Source organism: Ornithodoros turicata, chromosome 9 (genome assembly GCF_037126465.1).
Source record: "Ornithodoros turicata isolate Travis chromosome 9, ASM3712646v1, whole genome shotgun sequence".
NCBI classification, from domain to species: domain Eukaryota; kingdom Metazoa; phylum Arthropoda; class Arachnida; order Ixodida; family Argasidae; genus Ornithodoros; species Ornithodoros turicata.
This window is the reverse complement of record NC_088209.1, coordinates 16,373,258-16,397,279: the sequence shown is the minus strand read 5'-3', so window position 1 is coordinate 16,397,279 and position 24,022 is coordinate 16,373,258. Positions and strand designations below refer to the sequence as shown.

The 24,022-nt window shown below is 48.5% G+C and overlaps 1 protein-coding gene across 1 annotated transcript in view; it reads right to left on the bottom strand.

Annotated features, from left to right (window-relative positions):
• Positions 1–796: 796 nt before the first annotated feature.
• Positions 797–24,022, bottom strand: part of LOC135369417 (nose resistant to fluoxetine protein 6-like) — a 33,818-nt gene continuing 10,592 nt past the window's right edge. Inside the window, exons 3-14 of the mRNA XM_064603009.1 lie at positions 21,352–21,466; positions 21,196–21,283; positions 18,393–18,490; positions 17,404–17,613; positions 17,219–17,312; positions 15,895–16,060; positions 8,253–8,332; positions 3,231–3,353; positions 2,979–3,099; positions 1,225–1,411; positions 1,020–1,162; positions 797–955 (exon numbers count right to left, since the gene is read on the bottom strand). Of these exons, the coding sequence (XP_064459079.1) occupies positions 797–955; positions 1,020–1,162; positions 1,225–1,411; positions 2,979–3,099; positions 3,231–3,353; positions 8,253–8,332; positions 15,895–16,060; positions 17,219–17,312; positions 17,404–17,613; positions 18,393–18,490; positions 21,196–21,283; positions 21,352–21,466 (1,584 nt within the window). The remainder of the gene's footprint in view (positions 956–1,019; positions 1,163–1,224; positions 1,412–2,978; positions 3,100–3,230; positions 3,354–8,252; positions 8,333–15,894; positions 16,061–17,218; positions 17,313–17,403; positions 17,614–18,392; positions 18,491–21,195; positions 21,284–21,351; positions 21,467–24,022) is intronic.

The following is a 24,022-nucleotide window of genomic DNA, read 5'->3' as shown; positions in this document are numbered from 1 at the left end:
TCTAGACGACTCTGGAGGTATCGAACGCGCCGAAAACAGCTCGGGGCTCATGTGAAGCTGTTTATGAGGCTTCTGGCCGACTCTGGAGGCACACAAGAGTGCTGAAATCCGGAGGAGTCGTCACAGCGCATTGCGCAAAACATTCTTTCGCGTCCGGCCATGCGCAGTCATGACTGCTTATTTCTACCCTGTGACCTTGCGCTGTAGCACAACCAATTTATAATTGCCGTAGGGTGTACTCCGCTTTTGAAGTATGCATGAGAGTGAACAGCAGGTAACCGGACGACGCGACTGTCCACGCTGAGGCATTCTTTCATCAAGCTATCTATGCCACACGGTATCAGTGGCAATGAATTTGGGACAACGAATGCAAGACGAGATACTTTTTGAAGTACAGAAGGCACAAACTGTAGGCTAACTCGCCATTGCAAAAATGTGGCTTTTTCGAACATAAATTGCAAAAACTTGTCGCCAGAGAAAACTTCAATGCTGTAAAACCGACATCAGGGATCGTCATGCACGAGTTCTTCATTCAGAAAGACATTCTCTTCATGTGCACGATTACATATACGCATTACAATTACGCATCAAGTCGAGTTCGTATGTGGCCGCGAACCGAGGAGAGGTTCACCATCTCGTAAATGGGCCTAATGATCACAACCCTTTGTTGTCCTGTCATGAAACAAGAGGAAAACTGCAATCTTCTGGTTTGGTACGATGTGCTTCACAGAAGCACTGACCTGCCGTAGCACAGGGTCCCTGCTTGGGAAGAACTCTATGCAGTCACGAAGTAGTGCTACGTGGCCGTGCTTTCATTTTGTTTTTCCTCGTTCGTTTGATTGATGACGAAATTGAACGCCTTCTTTGCGAGGTTGGTTAACGGTGCCTCCACCAGGAGGTGAAGGACCAGGCCCAAAGTGAAGCAGACGACAACGTTGGCTGCGAATTCTGTCGTCTGCAAGAAACATGTAAGGATTGAGACGCCCGTTTATTGACCAGTATTTCGAGCGCAAACTTACGAAGACGAAGTGATGGCCGAAGATCCTCTCCCGAATACTCCAGGAGCGGAAGGACAGTGCAAGGACATGCATGAGATACGTAGAGGCGGCCAGCTTGCTGAACGGTACGAACGCTTTCCAGGACAGGACGTCGCTTACAATGCCTGGATCGGCCAGAAAATGGCACTTAGCTACTAAAGTCTTACTAGCTACTAAGGTGCCTTACCTCCGTGGCCAGAGACACAGACCAAGACAAGCCAGCCGACTCCTAGCGACCAGCCCGAGCGAAGTAATGCAGCATATACAGCAGACACAGTGCGGCTGGGAAGTTTCCCACCGAGCCAGCCGTACGTGCCGTACATGATGGCAAAGTGACTGGTTATGGCAACAAGCCAGCCCAAGACCTGAAGAACCTAGGAGGGTTGCAATAGATGTTACGCGAGTAGAGAATCCACGAGTGAATCATAATTACTCAGTGGTGGTTGGGTAATCCATGACTTGGCATAGTAATAGTTTACAGTTATGTATCTGAAGCAAGTACATAAAGGTCCTCGTACGGTGATGATACCTGCGTAATTCTTCTGGTTGAGGCTTCATTCGGTAGAAACGCCACGGATTAGCGTGCACATTTGACTGGTGATTGATTCGATCATAAGGCTTACGATAGGGGGTAATGTCTACAGCACTGCTGTACGCATAATGGGTACGCTGGGTGAGCAAGGGGGCGCTTAAGATAAGTCACAGGTTATGTTGCAGGGGCATCGAAAACAGAAATCGACTTCTGATAGGGGAGTCAGCACAACACACAATTCTGCGCTCCGTGTGCATGCATTACTCTTTGATGGCACGCATTGTTTCTTCAGCCTTTGTTGGATGACTTTATGGTTACCCACAACCTAGCATAAACAGGTGCCATCCGTAAGATAATTTTACGTCCTCAGGGAGGCATCGATAACAATGCCGTGTATGCCAAAGGGAGTCTGGCCATTAATGGGACCTGCCTATACCTGAGGCTCCACCCACTTTTTGAGGTATCTAGTCAATCACAGGTCGAAATACGGTTGTCTATTATTACATCCATCCAGCACTTATACGTCACCCTTATTTACTGGATGACACCATTTTGGAGAAACTCGACTGATTGTTATTGAAACGGATATCACTTGTGTCAGACCAAAATGACGGATTTTGCGCCCACTTTTATCAGCGTCATCTGCATGGAGAGAGGCATGTTGGGAAGGCTCAGAATTGCAAAAATGGTTGCTGGCAGAAGTGATTGGCCAGGAGAGCGGTACAACCGCTTCTTCGTAGCAGACGACTGCCCACATGATGTTGTAAATCACGTAATGTAAGTAGATCGAATCAAAAATGAGCAAAGATGTATGTATAAATAAAATGCAATTATATAATGCGAAATCCTACGTATAAGGGTCGTCGTCCTCGCTATTTTCTTGGTATAGCGGTCTCAACTAGGCCTAACGTTAGCGAGGAAACATCCCATTTTCGCGTAAATAATGATGCCGGAGCGAAAGTTGAAGCTGATTTTGCAGATGCGTACATGAGGATATATACTCACAGTATGAAATTAAAGTGTTGAGTTGAAGTTATTTAAGTTTTTGTCACGAAATCTCCGCTTCGTCGTTCCAAGCATCACCCTCCATCTTGGAGAAAATTTGGTGTCATGGCAGCTCCCATGAAAAACGGTAACCAATGAAATGCGCCTAAGTTTGATTGACAGGTCGAGCCTCTTTTTTAGGCTCCTCCTAATGGCCAGACTCCCTTTGGCATGCACGGCACTGCCTGATAACTAAGCGCATCCTCACAGCCACTGCAGTGCTGGGTGGCACACACACAGCACCAGAATCCGATCTACCTGACGTGGACACGCTCAGCCAAAACTCTGTAGAAACCGCTTCGCTCTCAAAGGTTGCACAAGCAAAAATCGCAGCATTGAAAGTTTTACATTGAAAGTACACCAACCTTTTTCATTTTGAGGCCTTCTAACTTGTCCAGGCAGCACCAGATGGTGACACCCATAATGGCAGGACCCACATGAGTGTATGGTCGTACCACAATATTACCGAATGTTCGGTAGATTTCACTGCAGTTGTGAGAAGAAAGCGAAACTGAGCTGGGATCGTTGGCTCGCCTTTCTAGGAGGCACGCACTCATTTGTGGCACAGAGAAGACTTACGGCACAAATGTGACTTAGGTACTGTTGTGCAGACTTACGGTACAATTCGAGTGTCCAAGAGCAGAGTTGGTGTGTAGAACCCAAGGTAAGTCTGCATTCCAACGGCTGCGATGGATGCTACCCATATGACGAGACCGATCCAGCTGGCGAGTAATGGTTTGCTGGTGAAACAAGGTAACATAGGTTAGGAACGAACTTGGCGTGCTCCCCGACAATTTTCCTTCCTTTAGTCAGTCTTGTCCTTTCAAGGGGTAGTGTAATGGTGTGTTAAGGGAAGTGCCTCTGGACGAATGCCGCCGGTGTTTCGAATATAAAAATGTATAATCGTAATGTTGTGGTATCTCATAGTTCATACAACGGCGACTGCGGGCATCGATGCAGACGCTGTCTTCACCTGAAGGAGCCTTACCGCCCTATGCTCTCTCCGCCCTCAGAGATCCCTGCCTAGGTTAAGGTGCGCTTAAAAGTAAGGGCCTCCTCATTTTGCTTCAGTAACGGGGCTAACTCCGTTGTACAATATATCCCAGCTGTATCTCCACAGTTGTCCGCTCGGCCGGGACGTCCAAGGGCTCCTGGAATGTGGTCCTGCGCGCCTTTGAGTGTAGGGAACGGAAAGGCGCTATGGTGGAGTGCGCTTCGAAAGTCAGTGTAGTGGAGATGGTGCTCGTCTACATCAGTGCTGAACGGCGGCGATGGAGTACTGGAGTGCTTGATATGCCGGGGAATTTTTCCAACCAGTAGTTCAATGTCGGGACTACGTCGGTAGAACTAGTGTCTTCGCGCGCAGCGGTAGTAGCGGTATAGCAACCCTAGACCTTCGTGGTCCGCGAGGCCGGAAGAGATTACGGCGGAAAGAGATGTCTCCTTGAAGCGCACCAGACTGTAGGGATCCCTGAGGGAGGGGAGAGAATACGACGGAAAGAGTTGTGCCCTTCAAGCGCATTATGACGCATGGATCTGTGAGGACTGAGCGACTATGCGAGGGTAGAGATGTCCCATTGAAGCACACTAGGCTCTAGAGATGCCCGAGGGCGGAGCGAAAGTACGGGCGGAAAGATGTCTCGTTGAAGTGCGCAAAGCTGTAGGGATGCCCGGGGACGGAGCGAGAATACGGAGGATATACATGCCTCAATGAAGCAGATTCGGGTGCACGGGGTCCTGACGACGTAGCGAGGGTACCGCGTAAGAACTCCCTGGAAGTGTGCTGGGCTCTAGGGATCTGTGAGGACGGAGCGAGAATACGGCGGAAAGAGTTTTCTTGAAGTGCACTATGCTGTAGGGATCCCTGAGGAGGGAGGGAGAGTATGGTGGATAGATTCCACACATAGACACATCACCTTGAAGCATATTAGGGTGTAGGGATCCCTGAGAACGGGACAACAATGCTAGTGAGAGAGAGGTGTCCGTCAAAGCGCACTAGTCTGTAAGGATCCCTGAGGCAAGCACATAATATTGCGGAAATGCCTCATTGAAGCGCACTAGGTTGCAGGGACGCCTAAGGACGGAGCGAAATACGGCGGATAGAGACAGTTCCTTGGGGTCCACAAGGCTGTAGGGATCCCTATGGACGAAACGAGGATACGGCTGATAGAGATCTCGTTTCGAAGCATACTGGGCTGTAGGGATCCGCGAGGACTGAGCGAGAATACGGCGGAAAGAGATGTTTCATTCAAGCAGACTAGGTAGTCGGGATGCCTGAGGGTGAAGCGAGATTGATCTCAAAAGAGATATCTCTTTGAAGCGCGGTAAACTGCAGGGATGTGTGTTGATGGAGCGAGAATATGGCGGAAATGGTTGTCCTATTGAAATGCACTAGGCTGTAGGGATCCCCGAGAAGGGGCAAGGCTACATCGGAAGGTTATGACTTCCTGAAGTGCACTATGCTCCAGGGATCCCTGAACATGGAGCGAGAACACGGCGGAAAGGGAAGCCCCCTTGAAGGACACGAGGCTGCAGGGGTCCCTGAGGACAGGACGAGAATACGGCGGATAGACATGTCACCTTGAACCGTGCTCGGGTGTAGGAATGCTTGAGGACGGAGCGAGAGTACGGCAGAAAGAGGTGTCTCATTGAAGTGCGCAAAGCTGCTGGGATACCCGGGGACGGAGCGAGAATACGTATTATATACATCTCTCCTTTAAGCAGATTCGGACGCATGGGTTACTGACGGCGTAGCGAGGGTACGGCGTATGGAGAAGTCGCCTCAAGTGTACTGGGCTCTAGGGATCTGCGAGGACGGACCTAGAATACGGTAGAAAGACATGTCCCCTTGAAGTGCACTATGCTGTAGGGATCCGTGAGGACAGAGGGGGAATACAGCAAAAAGTTCTCATGGAAACGCACCAGGCTGTAGGGATCCCTGAGCAGGGAGTGAGACTACGGCTGATAGACACCTGCGAACACACATCACCTTGAAGCGCACTAGGGTGTAGGGATCCGTGAGAACGGGACAACAATGCTAGAGAGAGAGAGATGTCCGTTCAAAGTGCACTGGGCTGCAAGGATCCCTGAGGACAAGGACATAATATGGCGGAAATGTCTCATTGCAGCACTCTAGGCTGCAGAAGTGCCTGAGCACGGAGCGAGAATACGGAGGCGAGAGATGTCTCATCGAAGCGCGCTAGGGTGCTGGGATGCCTGAAGACAGGGCGAAATACGGCGGATAGAGACAGTTCCTTGAGGTTCACAAGGCTGTAGGGATTCTTAAGGACGGACCAAGAATACAGCGGATAGAGATCTCCCTTTGAAGCGCACTGGGCTGTAGGGATCCGCGGGGACGGATCGAGAATACGGCGGAAAGAAGCGTTTCATCCAAACGGACTAGGCAGTAGGGATGCCTGAGGGCGAAGCGAGATTTATCCCAAAAGAGAGATCTTTTTGAAGCGCGGTAAACCGCAGGGATGTATGTTGATGGAGCGAGAATACCGCGGAAATATTTGGTCCATTGAAATGCACTAGGCTGTAGGGATCCCTGAGAAGGGGCAAGGCTACGACGGAAAGTTATGCCTTCCTGAAGTGCACTAAGCTGCGGGGATCCCTGAGGACGGAGCGAGAGTACGGCGGATAGACATGTCTCCTTGAAGCGCGCTAGGGTGTAGAGCTGCCTGAGGACGGAGCGAGAATACGTAGTAAGGAGGTATCCCCTTCAAGCGCACCAGGCCGTGAGGATGACTGAGGGTGGAGCGGGAATGCAGCGGATAAGATATGTCCCTTGAAACTCACTGGACAGTAGGGATCAGCGAGGTCGGAGCGAGAATACGACGGAAAGAGTTGTCTCATTGAAGCGCACGGGGCTGTAGGGATGCCTGCAGACAGACTGAGAATTGGCGGGAAAGAAATATCCCCTTGAGGCACACTAGGTTGTACGGATCGCTGAGGATGGAGTGGGAATACGGCGGTTATTATAGATTTGCTACGGGCCTCAGCTGACGCTTAAGTTTTAGCAGGAACGAACATAAAGGTGCCGAATGCAGTATAGACACACCGTTATGTCGTTGCCAGTGGAATATCACTTCTACTCTGCACAGTCATGTTCGTGAAGGGCACTATTTGGACGACCATACCAGAAAAGTGCTCTCTGCTGCTTCTCTCAAGTGGAGGGCGATACCACCACCAATATAAGAGGTACGCGCATATGGAAAAACTTTTAATGTTTTCTGCTATGCTTAGCCTGTAATGTGCTGAAAACGTAGAGCTCAGGGTTGGTGAAAACGTGTAGTCTCTTCCCTTGTCTTGACTATTCGCTGACCTTGTACCGGCGTATTGTATTCAACGCGCGCGACGCGGTGTTCAACCGCAGAAAGTTAGTGTTGCAGCGTGATGGGATGATTGCTTCGAAGCATTCGGAAATGAGCTTTCCAGCGCGACTATCACCCGTAAGGTATCTTTGTTAACGATAAAAATGAGCGAACCTGATGAAATGTTAACAAAAGATATGACAAATCGTTCAACTCCTAGAACGTGAAGCAACCTTCTGGTATCTCCGTCGGAATTACCTAGCAGATGACTTCTGGAGAGCCATATTATTTTAATCTAGGACAACTTGCTTGCTTCTTTCCTTCCCTTCCCTTCCCTTCTAGACTGTCCCCTAGAGTTTTCTCTTTCAAGATGTTTCTTCTACACTTGCGCCAAGAAGATGGGTAGACATCTTATTGTCACCGTTTGTTCAAAATGCTCGCTCGATCTAGATGACGTTGTTGCTACATCTCAGCTGCTCGAACAACAGTGTGTCGCCAAGTTGTCGGTGCTTCTTGCTTCCGCCCAGTAATGTCCAGTGGAACGCGCTCATTGACCTGAGCCAGTACCTTGACGGCATTGAATTACAGATCGCGCGACGCATTGCGTAGAAACAACGGTTGCTGGTTTCCGACATTGCTGAGCAGTGTTAGAGATGCCACTAGGGGCTCTATTGTATTTCTATTACTTCCCATTATAAATCAGCCTCGCTAAAAGAATCATTGAGCAACACGTAAATGTCGACGGTGAACGTTACGCGCTTCCACGACTTTCCGAAAGCACTCTCGAAACTTTATAGTTTCGGATTCTCCAAGAGTAAGCGACGTCATTACAGCTCTGTCGTCTGTGCCGCAGCAACAGCGCGCGCGGTTCCCGCTCTCCTCGCGACGTTGGAAGACTGCCAGCAGCTGCGGTGAGGGGACGAATGTCAACCTTGGAGAAGCAGTGTTGCCAGGCGGGTGGCAGGTAGCGCTATGACGTCATACTTTTTAAAACCTAATCAATATTATAATACTTAGGTGTCGCATAGAGAAACTATAGTTTGGGACAATTCAGTGAGAGAGACGTAGATTGCAGTGACATAAATTTGACAGGAGCACCGGAGGCCGTGATGGCGGGTCGCGCTATGCTCATTTATTGGTGGCGGTGGCCGTTGAAAATTGATCCTGAGGTGAAACCCGCGGCTTCGATATACAGTCTGTTACGACCGAGACCATCAATGTACCGGTAGAGTGATTCTAGTTAGCGCTGTACACCTCTGTCTGCGTGCTGTACGAATAACAATTAGCTGATTATATCCACTGGGAAAAAACTGCGTTCCTTACCTCGCTAAGAGCATAACGAGAGGCACAAGCAGTGCGTAGATCTGGAAATCTGCGTTGAAGTACCACGTGTACTGCAGGCACTGAAACGAGAGTGGTCGTATGTAGTCTTGGTAAACAAAGTATAGGAGGCTGCGCGAAAATCTGCAAACTAGAGTGGTTCAGGGGTGTAAGTCATATGTAGGGTTTGTGGTTTTCGGCATTTATTTTCAACCCAATTCGGGGGGTGTTTATCGGCATTTATATGGGGGACTATAAATCGGATTTTTTCGGCATCTATATTCCGCCCAAAAAACAAATGCCCGAATACGGGCATCTATTTATTTCGCATGAAGGAAAGCCTATTTTGCGCGCGAAGTAAAAACGAACCGAAAAGAAGTGAATCGATTCATGGTTTCATTAACAATGTCTTTTATTGCCTGTGCCAAACAAGGAGACTACCTCTTGTTGTAATAGATGCAAGCGTACATCATCATGCTCGCATCTGTCATAGCGGCGCGCTCCTTGCGATTAATAACACGCAGTTTAGAGAACGCGCTCTCAACATTAGCCCTAGAAACAGGAATAGCCAGTATGCTTAAGGCGCACTGCGATAACAAAGGTCATGTGCTGGAACGGGCCGTCCAAAACTGAATAGGAGATATATCCACCTGAGGGGCAGGGCATACAGCATATTCGAAAAACTTGCGCTTTATATCAACAAATAAGAATAATTCCTCATACAGTGAAGTGCCTCGAAGTGCCTCACGAAGGGAAACAAGGGTCACTCCAAGTCGTAACTGGAAGGGAGTAGATAGAGGAATACAAAGAACACAAAAATGAACTGGAGGGCTAGGGCAGGGGATGAGCGATCGGCTTTTGAAACCGTTTGGGAGCTCCGTACACTCGTGATCTCTTTCTAACCGGACAACAACAGACCGCAAAGGTTCCAAATAGTAAATTCACTAAAGAAGGGTGTGTCACCAAGTACGTGTGCTGCCAAAAGGCGATCACCGACCGCACAACAGAGCTGAGGTCATCCTCCTGTAACCGCTTAAGCACAACGAAACAAGGGCACAGCGAGAAGGTAATGCCACGCTCGAGAAATAGACGACAACAGGAGATTACAAGGGGATTTCCCTTTGCGGTTCCAGGAATGGCAGCTGTCAAGATACGAGGAATTCGGATTTTTTCGGAATATTCCGAATCTGAAAAAAAAAAATCATTCGGGTGGTGTTTTCCGGCATTTTTCGGAAAATGCCGAAAACCACGAACCCTAGTCATATGTAGGGTTCCGGGCTTTAGGATTTATGAAAAAAGAAAGAAAGCCTGCCTAGATAGATAAAGCCTGCTTGCTCGTCGACGTGACGTAACAATTAGAAGGCAGCAAATCAGGACAGTGTTTTCAACTGCGGCAGCCAATCACGAACGTGCTTTCATGGCCATCAAGTCGTCTGCGCATTGTGACTGAACGTCCTCGCGTGCTAAATGGGAAAACTTGGAAATGAAACGCAAAATAGTCTCAATCTTTCTCAAAACTGGTTTTCTGGAGAGCGTCTTGCACTTTTTGTCTCAATATTTACGTCTGCAGGTTCCAGGCGAGCTGCAGTCATTTGCGGGTGAATTCGGTTGGCTTGAATTCGCAGAACGGTGAATCGCAGTAGCAGAAGAATTCTGACTCTTAGTGTCCACGTAGCGAAGAGGGAGAAGAGGCAATGAGCAGGCCCTCTGCATCTAGGTGGCGTTGGCTCAGTCGTGTCCGAGCCGTAGCGTTTTACATGAAAACGTCACTATCTCCGATTCCTTTGAGCGGCTGTGGCTCCTGGACGGTGCTGAGCCCCCCTCTGGATGCACTCCATCGTCTTTCTAGGTCACTTTCACACTCGCACAAATCGAAGTTGCCCCGCTGGTAGAGGGTAAGGGGGCGCTGTGCGCGCCGGCAGTCGAATTTGTCTCCGCAGCTAATAGTCTTCGGCGCTACCGTAGCTCTCTCGATCGCACGGTGCTGGAGTTTGGGGACTTTTTTGGGCTCCTCTCGAGCCGCCCTTTTATTCTGATTGTCGTGTCCTTCGATTCTGATCGTATTTTAGTTTCATATATGCCGACATTCTGACAAAATTTTGATATTTCAACTTCGCAAATTTATAAAGTGTGCTTGTTCTTGTTGAAGCCGATATAGCTTAAGGTCCAGGTAGAACCTCTCAAGCGCTTTCCAACGACACATTCATCGGCGTCCTAGCTTCACGCGTTCGCGAGATAGACTGCCCGCAAGGTACGCGTACCTCTATATTTCCGTCTCTTTCGCAGGCGCCCGCCACACTCAGAGATTGCGTCAGCCACCGCAAGGACCTTGTTAGCTAGAATCGGTTATTTGGTTATCGGTTAGCCATCGGATTATTGCTGACCGAATTATCGCGTCATGAAATCCGGCATAATTTCGTTGGCTTTGCTACCAAACCGAACCTACTGATGTTTTCACGTCAAAAGAGGGGAAAAAAACGAAGATAAACAAAACGAAAGAATCGCTTCAGAATTATCCGAAAGAACTCCGGCTTTGGGTGTTCCACTAACCGAGGGCTCACTTAGAGAATCCACGCCCTAATGGCTGGTTGCCGAGGTCGGTTTCCTTTCGAGTCGGGATCGCCGCGCATCGCGGGTTACGAGCCCTCGCTACAAAGAAGGGCGGTCTTCTAGATCAAAATATACTGCGAATCGAGGTACGTCGAGATTGAAATCTCTGAATAGGGTATCGCATTTTGCTACTGGCCGATATGACGGCATATTCAGCGCCTTTATGCCGTTTCTCAGGTCTTATTTGGAATACGTTTAGCGTATTCCATGCCTTGCGTCCTCTTCCCCTTCAAAGCGGATAAGGAAGCATACACAGGGTGTCCAAGCTAATGTGCACCGGAGTCTGGAAATAAATAAATAAAAGAAATGAAAAATGATAAGAAAAAGAAAACAAACACGGTGTGTCATAACGAACGAAAACTGCAGAATATTGTCGCGTTTCTAATCGCCTGTATTTTTCAATGTGGCTGAATAATTAATTAGGGGTAATAAGTAAGCCAGATTTTCGAGGGCCGCTCTTAGGCGCCTGTTCCAGCGTTGAGCGGCGTCGGCGTTGTAACCGGCAGAGCGAACGAGGAGCGGATGAAGGATGAAAGTACGGGAGGGTGTGATGAGAAAAGCATCAGGGGAAGCGTACGGCGAGAGTGAAGTGGGCGAGAAGACGAAAGCGAAGTAGGAGGGCACGCTTGTGAGGTCGGAACGCGTCTGGGTGCAGTTCGGTGAGCTTTGCTCCAATAACGTTAAAATCTGGGCAGGTTGGTAATCCATTTAAAAGCGATAAATCCCAAGTGCTGGGGTTTTATCGCTTTTACTTGGCTCCAAACTTGCGGCTGCAAAATTGAGGGCGGTTTCTTCACGGACTGGGATAGGAGTGCTACTTGAAGAAAGTACTGTGTGTGGAAAATAAACAGTGCGCTCAAATTTCACATTAGCGACTGTCGTAATCGTCCAGTGCATTTTCGTGAATTTTCGCCTGTATTTTTTCGTGGTGGCTGATTAATTCATAAGGCGTAATTAATTAGCTAACTCTTTATCTATCGCAATGTTTTCTACAGCGTACGCCTACACGCTACTGGCAACTACATCGCTTCTCGGCAGATAACGCATGTGGTAGTTCTTCTATACGCCTGAGAGCTCTGAAGTCGTGGCGTGCGCCTCGTGTCACATGGTGCACTTTCTGATTTCGCGCGCGTTCTTTCTTACCAGGAAAACAACTCTACGCGAAGCGTACCCTGTAGGAAAAATTGCAATGGGTGTTTCCCAACACGCTTTACAACTTTCCAATTCACATCTCGACCCTAAGACGAACATTTAAAAAGTTAGCTAATTAATTATACGTTATTGATTAATCAGCCACCACGAAAAAATACGAGCGATAACCAGACGCGACGCCTCAAAATATTCAGCAGTTTTCATTCACTTATGGCGCACCATGTTTTCTGTGGACCCCGGTTCATATTGGAATATTTGAACACCCTCTATGGCATGCCAGCTGTCCTCTAAAGGGAACAACTGGGTGTTGCAGCAGAGAGAGGACGCAAGCGAAACGTGCCTTCCGATCGTGTCAAGGAATGACCGCATTTCGAGATATACATGTCGCCAGATAATCGTGATACAGATGTCGCTGTCTGCAAATTCTGGCGCTCAATAGTAAGCGAGGCAGCCGTCACTTTTTCTCCGAATTTCAGACATCATCCCAGCTGCAAAAAAATAAACACCGAGAAGCTCCGAATCCTCCGAAAGTAACGAACACCGAAAAACACCCTTCCAAATATACCGGAAAATCGACTCCGTAAACACGGAACCGTACTCGTGTGTCGCCTGAAACGCCAGGTCATGTGCAAGGTAATGGGGAAGGAAGCACCTATAGCCCCGCGTAAATGCGGTTTCGCCGAGTGATGTCGATGGACGTGGAGTATACTGTCTCGGCCCGGAAACTCCAACGCATTGTTTTGATAGTGATGACCTGTTTATAATTTGACCGCTACGTTTCCTAATGTTATGTTTGTAGAAATGTATGTAGTTTTACCTCAGAAGATAAATAAACAGCACTTCTCGGATATCAGGTGAACTCATGCGTGGCACTGCTGCCCAAACAGAACAAAACGTCTCGGGGTGTTCCTGTAGATATTCTTTCACGGAAATTCGGATCTCCCTGGGAGACAGACATTTTTCCGACGGACGTCCCCTACATCTCCGAGCGGCCACGGTTTGGACTTTCCACATATATCCGTCGTTTGTCCTCATAGGATGTTACATGGAGATATCTGGACATTGCAGGGACTTACTTATTTACATGCACACGTTGTGCGGATATACAAACATCCGTAGAGGAGAAAGACATTGATCCTGAGTTTTCGTAGAAATCAACATTTTTCTGCCTGCTATTTTGTTTTAATCTCCGCCTCCGCACCTTTTAATTTCTTTTGCTCCTCTTTGTTTCTCGTACATGCCATGACGGAGAACGAACGCAGCGTTTTATTAAGAAAAAATATATATGAAAGCTCCAAGAAGACCACCCATTCCCAGAAGCTCATTTCGAAAGGCAGTGCCATTTCCTTCCAAAGAGAAAACAGATATCATATACTGCTTGTCTCGCGAACATCCCCATATTCCAGATACCTTCTCGCCAGTGAATCAAAATGATAGGTGAGTTGTCTAAGCTTAATTCGATTACGCACGCATACAACAACGAATTGAGAAATTGATCGGTGTATTAACTCGCTATCAAGACAACGTCTGTGTTTCGTACTGGTTTTGGCTAGAGACATTCAGCTGGTACATCGAAAGTCAAACTTCGCAGTGCTACATCGCCCCCAGTTTCTCTCTCTCCCGCAATAAATGATCCGTATAACATCCCGACAGGGATCTAACTCGGACAATTTTTGAAACAGCCGCAAACCGGATATCCTGTGGATACCGATCCAGGGACGTCCATGTATGAGGCTCCCAGAGATATCCGACTGATATATATTTCCGGATATGGACCTTGGGATCAGTTTCGGACGTCCACAGGAGAAAGTGTTCTGTCTGGGAGAATGCGCAATGCTTAGTTGTTCTTTCATGCCTGTGTGGCTGAATTTACTCTGTGGCAAATTCGTTTTCGGAGTTTTTCGGATTTTACCCCATTTGAGGATGATGCAACTCGTCGGGGTAGAAACGAGATTTCGCTGTATTTAGAACACAAGTCTCTCTTTCCAATGAAACGCCAAGGCGGACTCTACGTTCACCGGCACAGGCGAGAAGACCACACACGTGTCTAATAGATGATCACGCTAACGCGAACCAGCAGGTTCCGCTGCACATGTTGCAACGGTTGGCCGTAGACCCAAGAGCGTATACTACGCGAAAAAGCCACTGCGCTGTTTGGACGTAAAACAAAGGAAACGCTGCTCTTCGCTCTATGAAAAAAAAAACAAAAAAAAACATGATTATAGTTTCTTGGGGGGGGGGGACTAGATGCATGCCAGTATACTCGACGTTTACGTACTACTTGCAGTGCTGGGGCAATAAATTTTGAAGGCCAGAGGTGGACTAAAATGTGGAGTAATTACAATCTAGGAGTCCAGAAGATGTAGCTACTCCTTGACTTACTCACGTATATCAAAGAAAGAAAGGCAAATTTGATAAATGTGTTCAGGGAAAAATTTGATAAATGTGTTCAGGGAAGCCTTTAACCGTGTGTTCACACAAGCGACATCCTCACCGGAAAATTCTAGTGGGAGAAAAAGCAAAAACTGCTCGTGGAGCTGAAGTTCCGCGCCGTGTTATGTTGAACTGCCGGAAAATAGGCAGTGGCGTGCTGCGCACGTAGCAGACGACACTTAGCAGATGACATCGCCGGCGTCTTTTCCTGTCGTCTGCTACGGAATATCTCGTGGCTATGCCGCAGGATATTCCCCACGGTTACCAGTACACGTGAAGACACTACGCTGAGCCAACACCACCTAGATAGGGAAAGCCTGCTTACTCGTCGACGTGACGTAACAAGAGTCAACAAATCAGGATCGTGTATTCAACGGCCGAAGCCAATCACGAACGTGCTTTCAGCGGTCGTAGCCATGGAGACGAACCACTGTCGTCTGCGAGTAGTGAACGTCCCCGCTTACTAAATAGGAAAACCAAATAAAGCGCAAAATGGTCCCATATTTTTCTCGAATCTGGTTTTCTGGTAAGCGTGTTGCACGTTTAGTCCACAGGTTCAAATTTGTGAAGATTTGTGAAGTTATAGCTGCAGTCATTTGGGAGTTCTTGAATTCACGGAACTGCGAATCGCGGCAGCAGACGAATTCTGACTTTGTGTGTCCACGGTAACGAAGGAGGGAGAGGATGCAATGAGCAGGCCTTCTGTATCTACACTCCAAGAAAAAAAAGGAGTAAAACGGGGAGTAATTGCAGCTTCTACTCCTTTAGTCTGCCAATTACTCCCCATTTTAGTCCCCTAACCCGACATTTAGTCCCACCATTTACTCCCCAGGACTGCAAATTGTCACTAAACTTCGCGAATGGTCCCCTGAATGCGACAGTCTACGTAAATATGTGCCCTTGGTCAACTTGAACGACATAAGGCTGTATAACTCAGACAACGTAGCAATTTTCCAGCCACACAAAGTAAGAAGCAGAGCATCTTTCTTCGCAAATTGTGCCCTATGTATGACGCAAGATTTTATATCACTCGATATATCACGGTCGACGGTCTGCTTCAAGGTATTTTCATGCATGCACACGAATTATGTACTTGGGACTCTTACAACAGCGCGTCAAGTGCAGTTTCCACTCTGTGACATTCGTTTACTCCCGTGCATTTACTCCCGAAAGGGACTATTTTTTTGTGGCAACGCATTTAGTCCCCAAAAGGAGTAAAAGTGCTCCTCCTTTTCTTAAGAGTGTAGGTGGGGTTGGCTGAGCGCGTGACAGCAGAAAGCTATGACGTTTTTTGGCATCTTCCGCTGGAGTATTCTGGGGAATGTCGCTCATGTGAATACACGCTAACTGTCGTTAAGCTGACGAGATGTCACTTCTTGTCGCTGGAACGCTTCTGCCAACCTTACCGTTGCCTCTGCGTTATGTTCCTCCGCAATTTGCGCGCACTCACCGCATCCTCATACTGAAGAAAGTTGTTCCACTGCGCGAGGATCGTCCACCAGTGCCTGTCGCACCTCTGTTTTTCCACGTCGAACTTTTCTTGGAATATTGGTCCAGAGGTGAAGAAGGGGAAAAGGTAGAACACTCCAACTGTAGCCATGGTTGCAGGTAGGAATCTGAGATACACGAGCTGTGCTGTTATCATTTTGTGTATGGGGCGCACGAAACAGAAGATATTGCACCAGGTCAGACTACCCGCTGGCATAGCTGAGGAAGAAATGTAATGCACCTGAAGAGTCTGTACAGAATGTGGGATAGGTAGAACTTCACGCTGCTGAGATTTTTGTTGTACCCCAGGATCCTCTTGGCCAGAAGAAAACCTCTGAGAAAAATTGATGGAATAAAGAGGACATCTCGTCAAGACAAGTTCAATCAAGATTCCGTGACTCGAATTCAAGCACTCCAACCCACGGCGTTTCGACGGGCTGCTAATTTGGTAGTGCTGTTTTGGGAGAGATTGAAAGCATTGGTGCTCTCCGATAATCGTGCGTGACTATAGTTTGTTGCGATTATAAACCGATGTTCTATAAGTCGATGTACCGTGGGAAGCTTTTGCAGAAAGAAAACATTGTCTGCTGACAGAAGTATGTCTCGATGTCACTTAAGGGAAAGTTCGGCCAGCAGCGTAATTCAAGTAAACTGTCTGTCGGCAGCGTGGGACACCAAGGAACTCTCCCACGAGCCTTTGCTCTTAGCCAACGTATTTGCAGACGTATTTGCCATGAGGTCTTGCAGCGGTATTGCACCCACGCGGAGGAGCAAGTCGCATAACCTCCTCCTTTGCTTGCGTGACGCTTCTGTGACGTTCCGCCAGGATGACCACGTGTAAACGTCCTCTCCCACACTTCTTCCTCACGCATTATCCGCTGCGGGACGCAAAGAGTTCCGCGACAGGAGCGGAAGCAAATCATTGATACAGGTGAGACCAGGTGAAAGGGAACGCCCCTGTGTCGTCACACTGACGCAATGCCTACGTCTCTCCGCGCGGGAATTTCAAACCGTGTCTTCGCAATGATTTATGAAGCCGGTAATAAATTATTATCCCTGCAGATTGCGAGAAGTGAAGTTGCAATTCCTGCGGAATAAAAAAAAACATCTGGAATTATTTATCTTTGGAAAGCAAACTATCCCTTCAAAGACATCAATAGTCTACAATATCGCACTTGACTTCTATAGGGGTTCACCAAAGTCAAAACGAGCACCCGTTCGGTTATATTGTAACAATAGGTGAGCCTTCACTCCAAGTGGCTAATAAAGGATGGTAGAATACCTACGTAATTAGAAAGAAAGTTTCTGCTGCAACAGTGTAGTTGGAAACACCTTGGGACGAGAACCTCTTTACGGATTCAAACACGAACCGGGCAGGTCCTAGAAATACACGGTGGAATCACTGGTCGCCGCTACACAGCCTGGATGCTGGCATGCCTCAGACCACCATCAACAAAACGCCATAACTTACGTTTGGCAGGTCGTAGCAAAGTGAACATTGACTTACGGAAGGCAGTCATCTCGTACAGGCTGTACGTGTGACTGAAGATAATCCAGAAGATTGACAACGTCGAGATGCCGTGCAGGCACGAGAAGCGGTCAGATTCGGTGCCTTCCTTGGGCAGTAAGCGTCGACCGTTTTGCCCAAGGGAAAAGCACAGCATGAAGTTTGTCAAGTGACCTGCACGTACCAAGTATATATATCGAGTGTACCTACAGAACTTGACCGCATAGCACGGTGGCCAGTCGACATTCAGAAGGAGATCGTTCTGTCTTCCGACTGTTGAAAACTGGGTGCGTACGCCTTTTTTTTGTAACGCTTTACAGAAACGTAAAGCGTTACAAACCCCTGGTGGTGGTGGTATTGCTGAGAGATCGCGATTGTCGGCCTATAGCAGAGGTAGGCAACGTCACAACTAACGCTCTGGGGGAATGTAGACTGGTAGAAATCCAGCGACCCAAGAACCGGTAAGGAAGTAAGACTTCTTTACCGGTTCATGGACGGTGCCCAGAAGAAGCATCCTGGACGGTGCCTCTTTTGGGCACCGTCCACGGTGCTTCTTTTGCTGAAGAACAGTCTCTGTTCGAAATATCGTCGACTCTCGCCCTCAGGCAATTCCCTTCATGCTCTGGGGGAATGTGCATCCTGGGCCGACTTCTAAGGGAACTGTGCCGATATGTCTGACAGCTTCCGAGGAAAAGAAAAGAAAAACATCAGACAGCACAGCCGGCATCGAGATTCGAACCCCGGGGTACCACCCAGTCTCGACGTGATATGGCCAGCACGCAAAGCCCTTACACCCCTGGAGTGGCGTACAACCCCTCGTGCTCAGCAAATCAGAAGACAGAGCTGCCGGGAAGACTGCAGAATTCAATTGCGACAAAAGCGGCCTCCTTGAATTTACGTACTTTTCGAGCGCAGCTTGATGTGTCCGTATCATGGGTGATTTATTACCGTACCTGCCTGTGAAGCTTTGGATTCAGTGTAGAAAGAGGAGCGAAAAGCTTCCAGTGCTGTTCCAGCCGCCACCAAGCACGTCATGACTGCAAACAGCGATCTGCAACGTCAACGTTGAAAACATTAAAGGTGTACAGAGGGCAATCGAAAATATTTTGAGTTTCAAACACCTGATGAAAGTATATATGCGTCAACTTGTTGAACAGCACAAAAGGCTTTGATGTGTGCATTTTTTTTTCTCAGAAAAAAGGTACACAAACACAGCCGCGCTCATTCACTATCGACTCGCCCCCCCCCCCCCGCCCCGGAGTGTAACAAGGAGGACAAGGACTCCCAATGACGGCGTGACTTCTGCGCGGTCAGTTGAGGTCAGCGCCTGTCTTCCTTTTTTTTTTTTTTTTTGTGCGCCAGGGCCTTCTTTCTTTGCAGTCGGTAAACCTGTAATCTCGAGGGGGATTAGGAATTGAACGGGTGATCGTGGGCACGGAGGATTTCATTGTCCCGCCGGAGTTGCCCTGTGTGCAGTGTTTCTTCAGAGCCCTGAACAGCCGAGTAGCAGGCGATGCTCTGAACCAATCGGCGAGCGCGGACGGTGTAGCGTCAGCGCAAGGTCACAGGCTGGTACTGTTCTCCGTAACCGTTGCGCGCAATCGCTTTTTGCGTCGTACTTTAAATTCACTTTCTGCGATAATTAAGACTTTGTGGGGTAAATTACTTCTCACGGTGCATTTTATTGGCTTCTTAACAGTTTTATAAAAAGAAAACAGGGTGTTAAACATGACTTCTGTACTAGTTTAAGCGCATGGCTACGACAGAAACCGTTTACTCTAAGGAGACGCAGACATGTTTTGCCATTACGGCCCATCGTTTCTCCAACTATCTATCAAGCTCATTTCTTAAAGGGTGCCTAAGTGTAAAAGTTCCTCCTCGTGGAATGAAAGATTCTGTTGCCTTGACACGAACGCGAAAGGAACGGTACTCATCTGCTCCATTCATTCGTGATTTATGAGCCAGAAAAAAAAAAAAAAAAAAACGAACCGCTTTCCCTCTTCCGCTCCTGAGCAAGAAGCCTGAGATTGGTCTCCTCGAACGATCTCCCGCGATGATTGGAAAAATTGTTTCAGGAGACCAATGAGAGACCGCTCGGAATTGTCAGCCTCCTTGAGTGGAAGAGGGAGAGCGTAAATTGCGTTTTTTTTTATCGATCATGAATCACGAACCATGCGGCGGATGAATCTCGAAATGATGAACGAAACGAGTCAGTGGCTAAGTAAGCGCTTGTCACGTGTGCTTCTGTGTCTCGTGTTGTGCAGCGGTTGTTGACACGGATGAATCCCTCCCCTTTTGTGTCAGCTTTCATTTCGCGAGGAGAAAATTTATTGAACATTTATAGAGGCTAGAACCTGAGTCTGGCGACTGTCAAGGCTCATTCACACATGCGTTTCTTGAGGTGGCGCCGCGTCCTCTGCGACTGAAGCGGCGGATGCGAGCCGTTTCCAGCCGCTTTTCGAGAACCGCACTGTGCTGCAGCTTCGGAGAGCACAAACGCGAATACTCTCCATCCGGCCGATCGGAGCGCCTCCGGAGGGGCGGAAGTGGTTTTCTTTGGAGCCGGCGGGCCTCCCAACACGACACCAAGCGGGATTTTTTGTCCTTTTGTGCGTGCGTGTGTATGTGTCTGATGCGACCGTGTAAGTGGATTCATTGCTAACTAAAAGTTGTTTATTGCCAAAGCTGTCAACGACAAGCTGCGAATTTGCGCGAACCACAGAATCAACGAAAATAAATACGACCTGATCATGTGTGTTGATCGGCGGCCGATAAATATGTGTCTCGCTTCTTCTGCCGTTTTTTCTATGCGTCTGTATTATATTGAGTCACGTCTGTCGTTCTGAGGATTGATGATGCGAGCAGAAATGCTTCGCATTGTTGATTTGGACGAACAGCACAAGAAGTGTCGGTACAATCTTGACGCATAGCGACAACAACGAAACGCGTTTGCAGGCTGGCGGCTCGACTATGTGTGACAGGCTCCTCTCGGCCGCGAACGCTGAGGCGGCGCCGCTTTTTGAAACGCATGTGTGAATGAGCCTTCAGCGTAAGTTGCCGAGATTGGCATTTGTACTTTCTGCGGTGTGGTACGACACGGGTGCCTTGCTTCCGCGAAGGTTGTTCTGTATACGCGCGAAAACGAGAAGACAGTCGCCTGAAACATTATCTGAACGCTACCCATCCAACGGGCCTGAACGAAAGACTGGTTCTAGGCTTCTATCCACCTGTCGACCGGTGTTATACATGCTGCCCTAGTTAACACGTTCACGTGCAGCCCCCTAGCGGGCTGGACGGTATGTTTAACATCCTCTGGCACTAGCTTCCTGTTCCCCCTTTTTTCTGATGAAGAGCATCCCCCTTTTTAAGTACACCAGTCCCGGTTTTTACTGCTGTTCTGCATACCGCAACCTTGATGCTCACTTTACGCATTTTTACATGAGTGCGTGTATTCTGCAAGGTAGCAGCAGGTCCCTTGACACCGTTTCGGTGCACTCTAAAATCAGAACCTCACCACATAGCACGCTCTTAGCCAATCACCATCCCGACTGACATCGTTCTGCCCCTGACTGGTTAAGAACGGGAGGCGTACGCCTTTTGGAACACTTATCCAGTTTAAAAAAACGGCGTCTGCCCAATGTACGAAAATGTATCATTCTGTGCAGTGGTTGGCCTTCACCGTGCTATGTGGTGAAGTTCTGCTTTTAGAGTGCGGACCATCACTGCGGCTGTGCAGGTTCGCTGCAGTTCACTTACAGAATAGTCAGCTGTACCGTGTCGACTTTCACTCCTTCCTGGGTCTCGCAATGCACAAACTTGGGTACCATGCCTAGTTGCTTGGTAGCTGTTGGAGAATGCGCTCAGTTGTAGTCGTAAATGACATTGTCCGTCCGAAGCACCCATTACTTGTACCTTGCGTGACGACTTTTGTGATGTCCTTGAGGGAACATTCAGAAGGCACACAGAGGGCTGCGCGCATTGTGAGGACCGGAAACGACTGAAGAAGGTCTGCAACGTGTCCAGTCATCTGCAACAAGGTTATAATAAAGTACTAGCTATATAGGGACAACCACCGTCAGCAGCCGTGTAGGTCCATCCATGACAGAAAGAGTGTGCGTGGAAAGAGTGCGCGGGAGGAGGAGGAGGAGAAGGCGTGGAAATGGCATGAAAATGAGGCTTGTGCAGTGACGTCATGTTTGGTCACGTGACATTGGAAGACATATTACGATACCGGAGTTACAGTAGGAGGGCATGCCGTGAGTTGTTGCGGTAAGCATGCAATTACGAGAGAAATTTGCAAAAACACTTGCTGCTGCCTCATTCGGCCCGCAGTAAGACGCCTGTGACGCATCCCCATGTTTTCCCATGTCACGTGGCTCCAATGCGTGCAAGGGCTGCGCGTGACGTCACGTGCACAAGCCTCATTGCGAAGGGAGGACCAGATGTGCCGCCAGCAGCTCTGTGCGTATTGGTGTCGGTGAGGGTAGAGCGGAGTGACGTCAGACGCTTATACGAAGAAGAATATTAAAGCTGTTGGTCTCTCCACGCGCTTCAGTGTTCAGGGTTGCAGTGCCACCGATACGGGTGCTGATGCCCGAATATCGGGGTGCCGACGAGCAAGAACGGAAATGATGGTGCGTAGAAGAAGAACGTAAACGACGCACCCGTTTGTGGGCTGCGAGTTGTGCGGAAGGGCGGAAGCCATGCGACAGCACCCGGCCTCATAGCCACAGAAAGTTCAGGAAATGAGCACATGGCGATGACCCTTCACGAAGCATTAAATTGCTTGCAATAATAAAACAGTGTTAAAAAAACAGTTCAGCCAAACATTTAGCGGCAGTCCGCCGGCAATTTACCGGTGCATGTGCAAAGCCATACCGCTCTTCACAACTTGCGTGTTCCTCATGGGAGGTTTTGAACGTTTGGTACCTACTAAAAGAAGAATAAGAAGAAAAGAGATCATAGGGTTGCAACGGATTAGCTGATCTGCACAGACGCCCGCTTAACTCACACCTTATCATCATGGACGAATCAGAAACGACCACATAACTGAATTCGGCGTTCGAAGTGGACTGTTCACGAATAACCTTTGAAACTGAAGATCCGCTCCAACATACGACGCGGAATTGTCTCTATAGTTGCTCCTTGTTGTACGTCCTTGTCTTTGTCCATAGGCAACGAAGCAAGATGTCGCTTTCGCTGCTTGGGAGTCTCTCATGCAGGAATCTCTCTCGCTGCGCCTTGACATGTTTTGTCTTCTGCTACCTCAGTGAGAGGTGGTCGTCACATGACCATCCTTTGTAGTAAAATGCAGGACGCATAACCGGTGTTACTTCACCAGCCACTCCAGAACACATAGTCAGGTGGTCTGATAGTGTGCCGCGAGCCACCCAGGCAGTGAGACTGTCAGTGAGTTTGCAGGCTGCACCGCGTCCCTGCGTTGTGCGCCGCGCATGGGCTGCTCCAGTGCGGTGCTTGTGGCACTATCTAGCGTCGCTAAGTGCAACTATTGAATTTTCGCTCATATCGCACGGACAGAACTAGGAGCATCACGATAATGTCTTTTAGAACACAAAGACGTGATTCTAAATAATAGAGAGCATGTTATCCTTACCCCAGCAATGTGAGCCGTTGCCCCTTCAGGTCTTCTGGAAGACGTTTACGAAGACGGGTCGAATAATTAGGGATCGGTATGCTCGGTAACGTTTGGCCTCACCTCACGACGTCTTTACACTCACCCTCGCTATCGCTTCTTCTTACGGAACATCACCATATCGCATCACTGCTTTTCGTGATCCTACGCCTCGTGGCACACAAAACCAGGCAGGCTTTCATTTTCACAAGACTACGACTCGCGGCCTAACATCGTCACCCCGAAGACCTCCTATAGACTTCAAACTATGTACAGAGATCGTAATGATGTGCCACTGAAAACGAGGATCTGGGTATTGGAGTACGTTCTCTAGCCCTGTCCGCTAAGGGTTGACGACTGGTCGGCGACTTCTGCCGTCGAAGAAACTCTTACAAGTGCTACTCGAGGGCAAGTCTCACCTGCTAACCTGTAGTACAACATGTAGCGCCTTCTTCTGAAATGTGCTTTTGAACGCGTCACTAATGTTCTCGCAAACTTGCCGACGAGGTGTCCATACATACACTATGTGAACTTTTGAAGCGGAGGCAGTAAGGGGCAGGAAATTCGTGACAGTTGGAAAAGTGACCGTTTACTGAGCAGAAAACCGGGCGATGGTGTCAACAACATGGACGTATCGTACAAGCTTCTGAAATTCTTCGACGAGTGATGTTGAACGGGTTAAGGTTGAGGCACCCATTGCTCAGAAGCCACCGCACGTTAAGGAATCGTTAGGTGGACAAGTCTTGTAAGTGGGCTGGGTCTTTTCCGTCGCTTATCGGGTCATGCTATGGTCATCATGTCTCACGATGTAGAAACCCGAATCATTAACGTGGTGTCTGTTTGCTCGAGGCGACACTATTTTTGTTATTATTTTCGAGAGCTTGAGGGTCACTTCAGTAGATCTTCAGCGTGGAACTGGCGCGGGCGTTGCCATCAGTTTGTGGACATGTT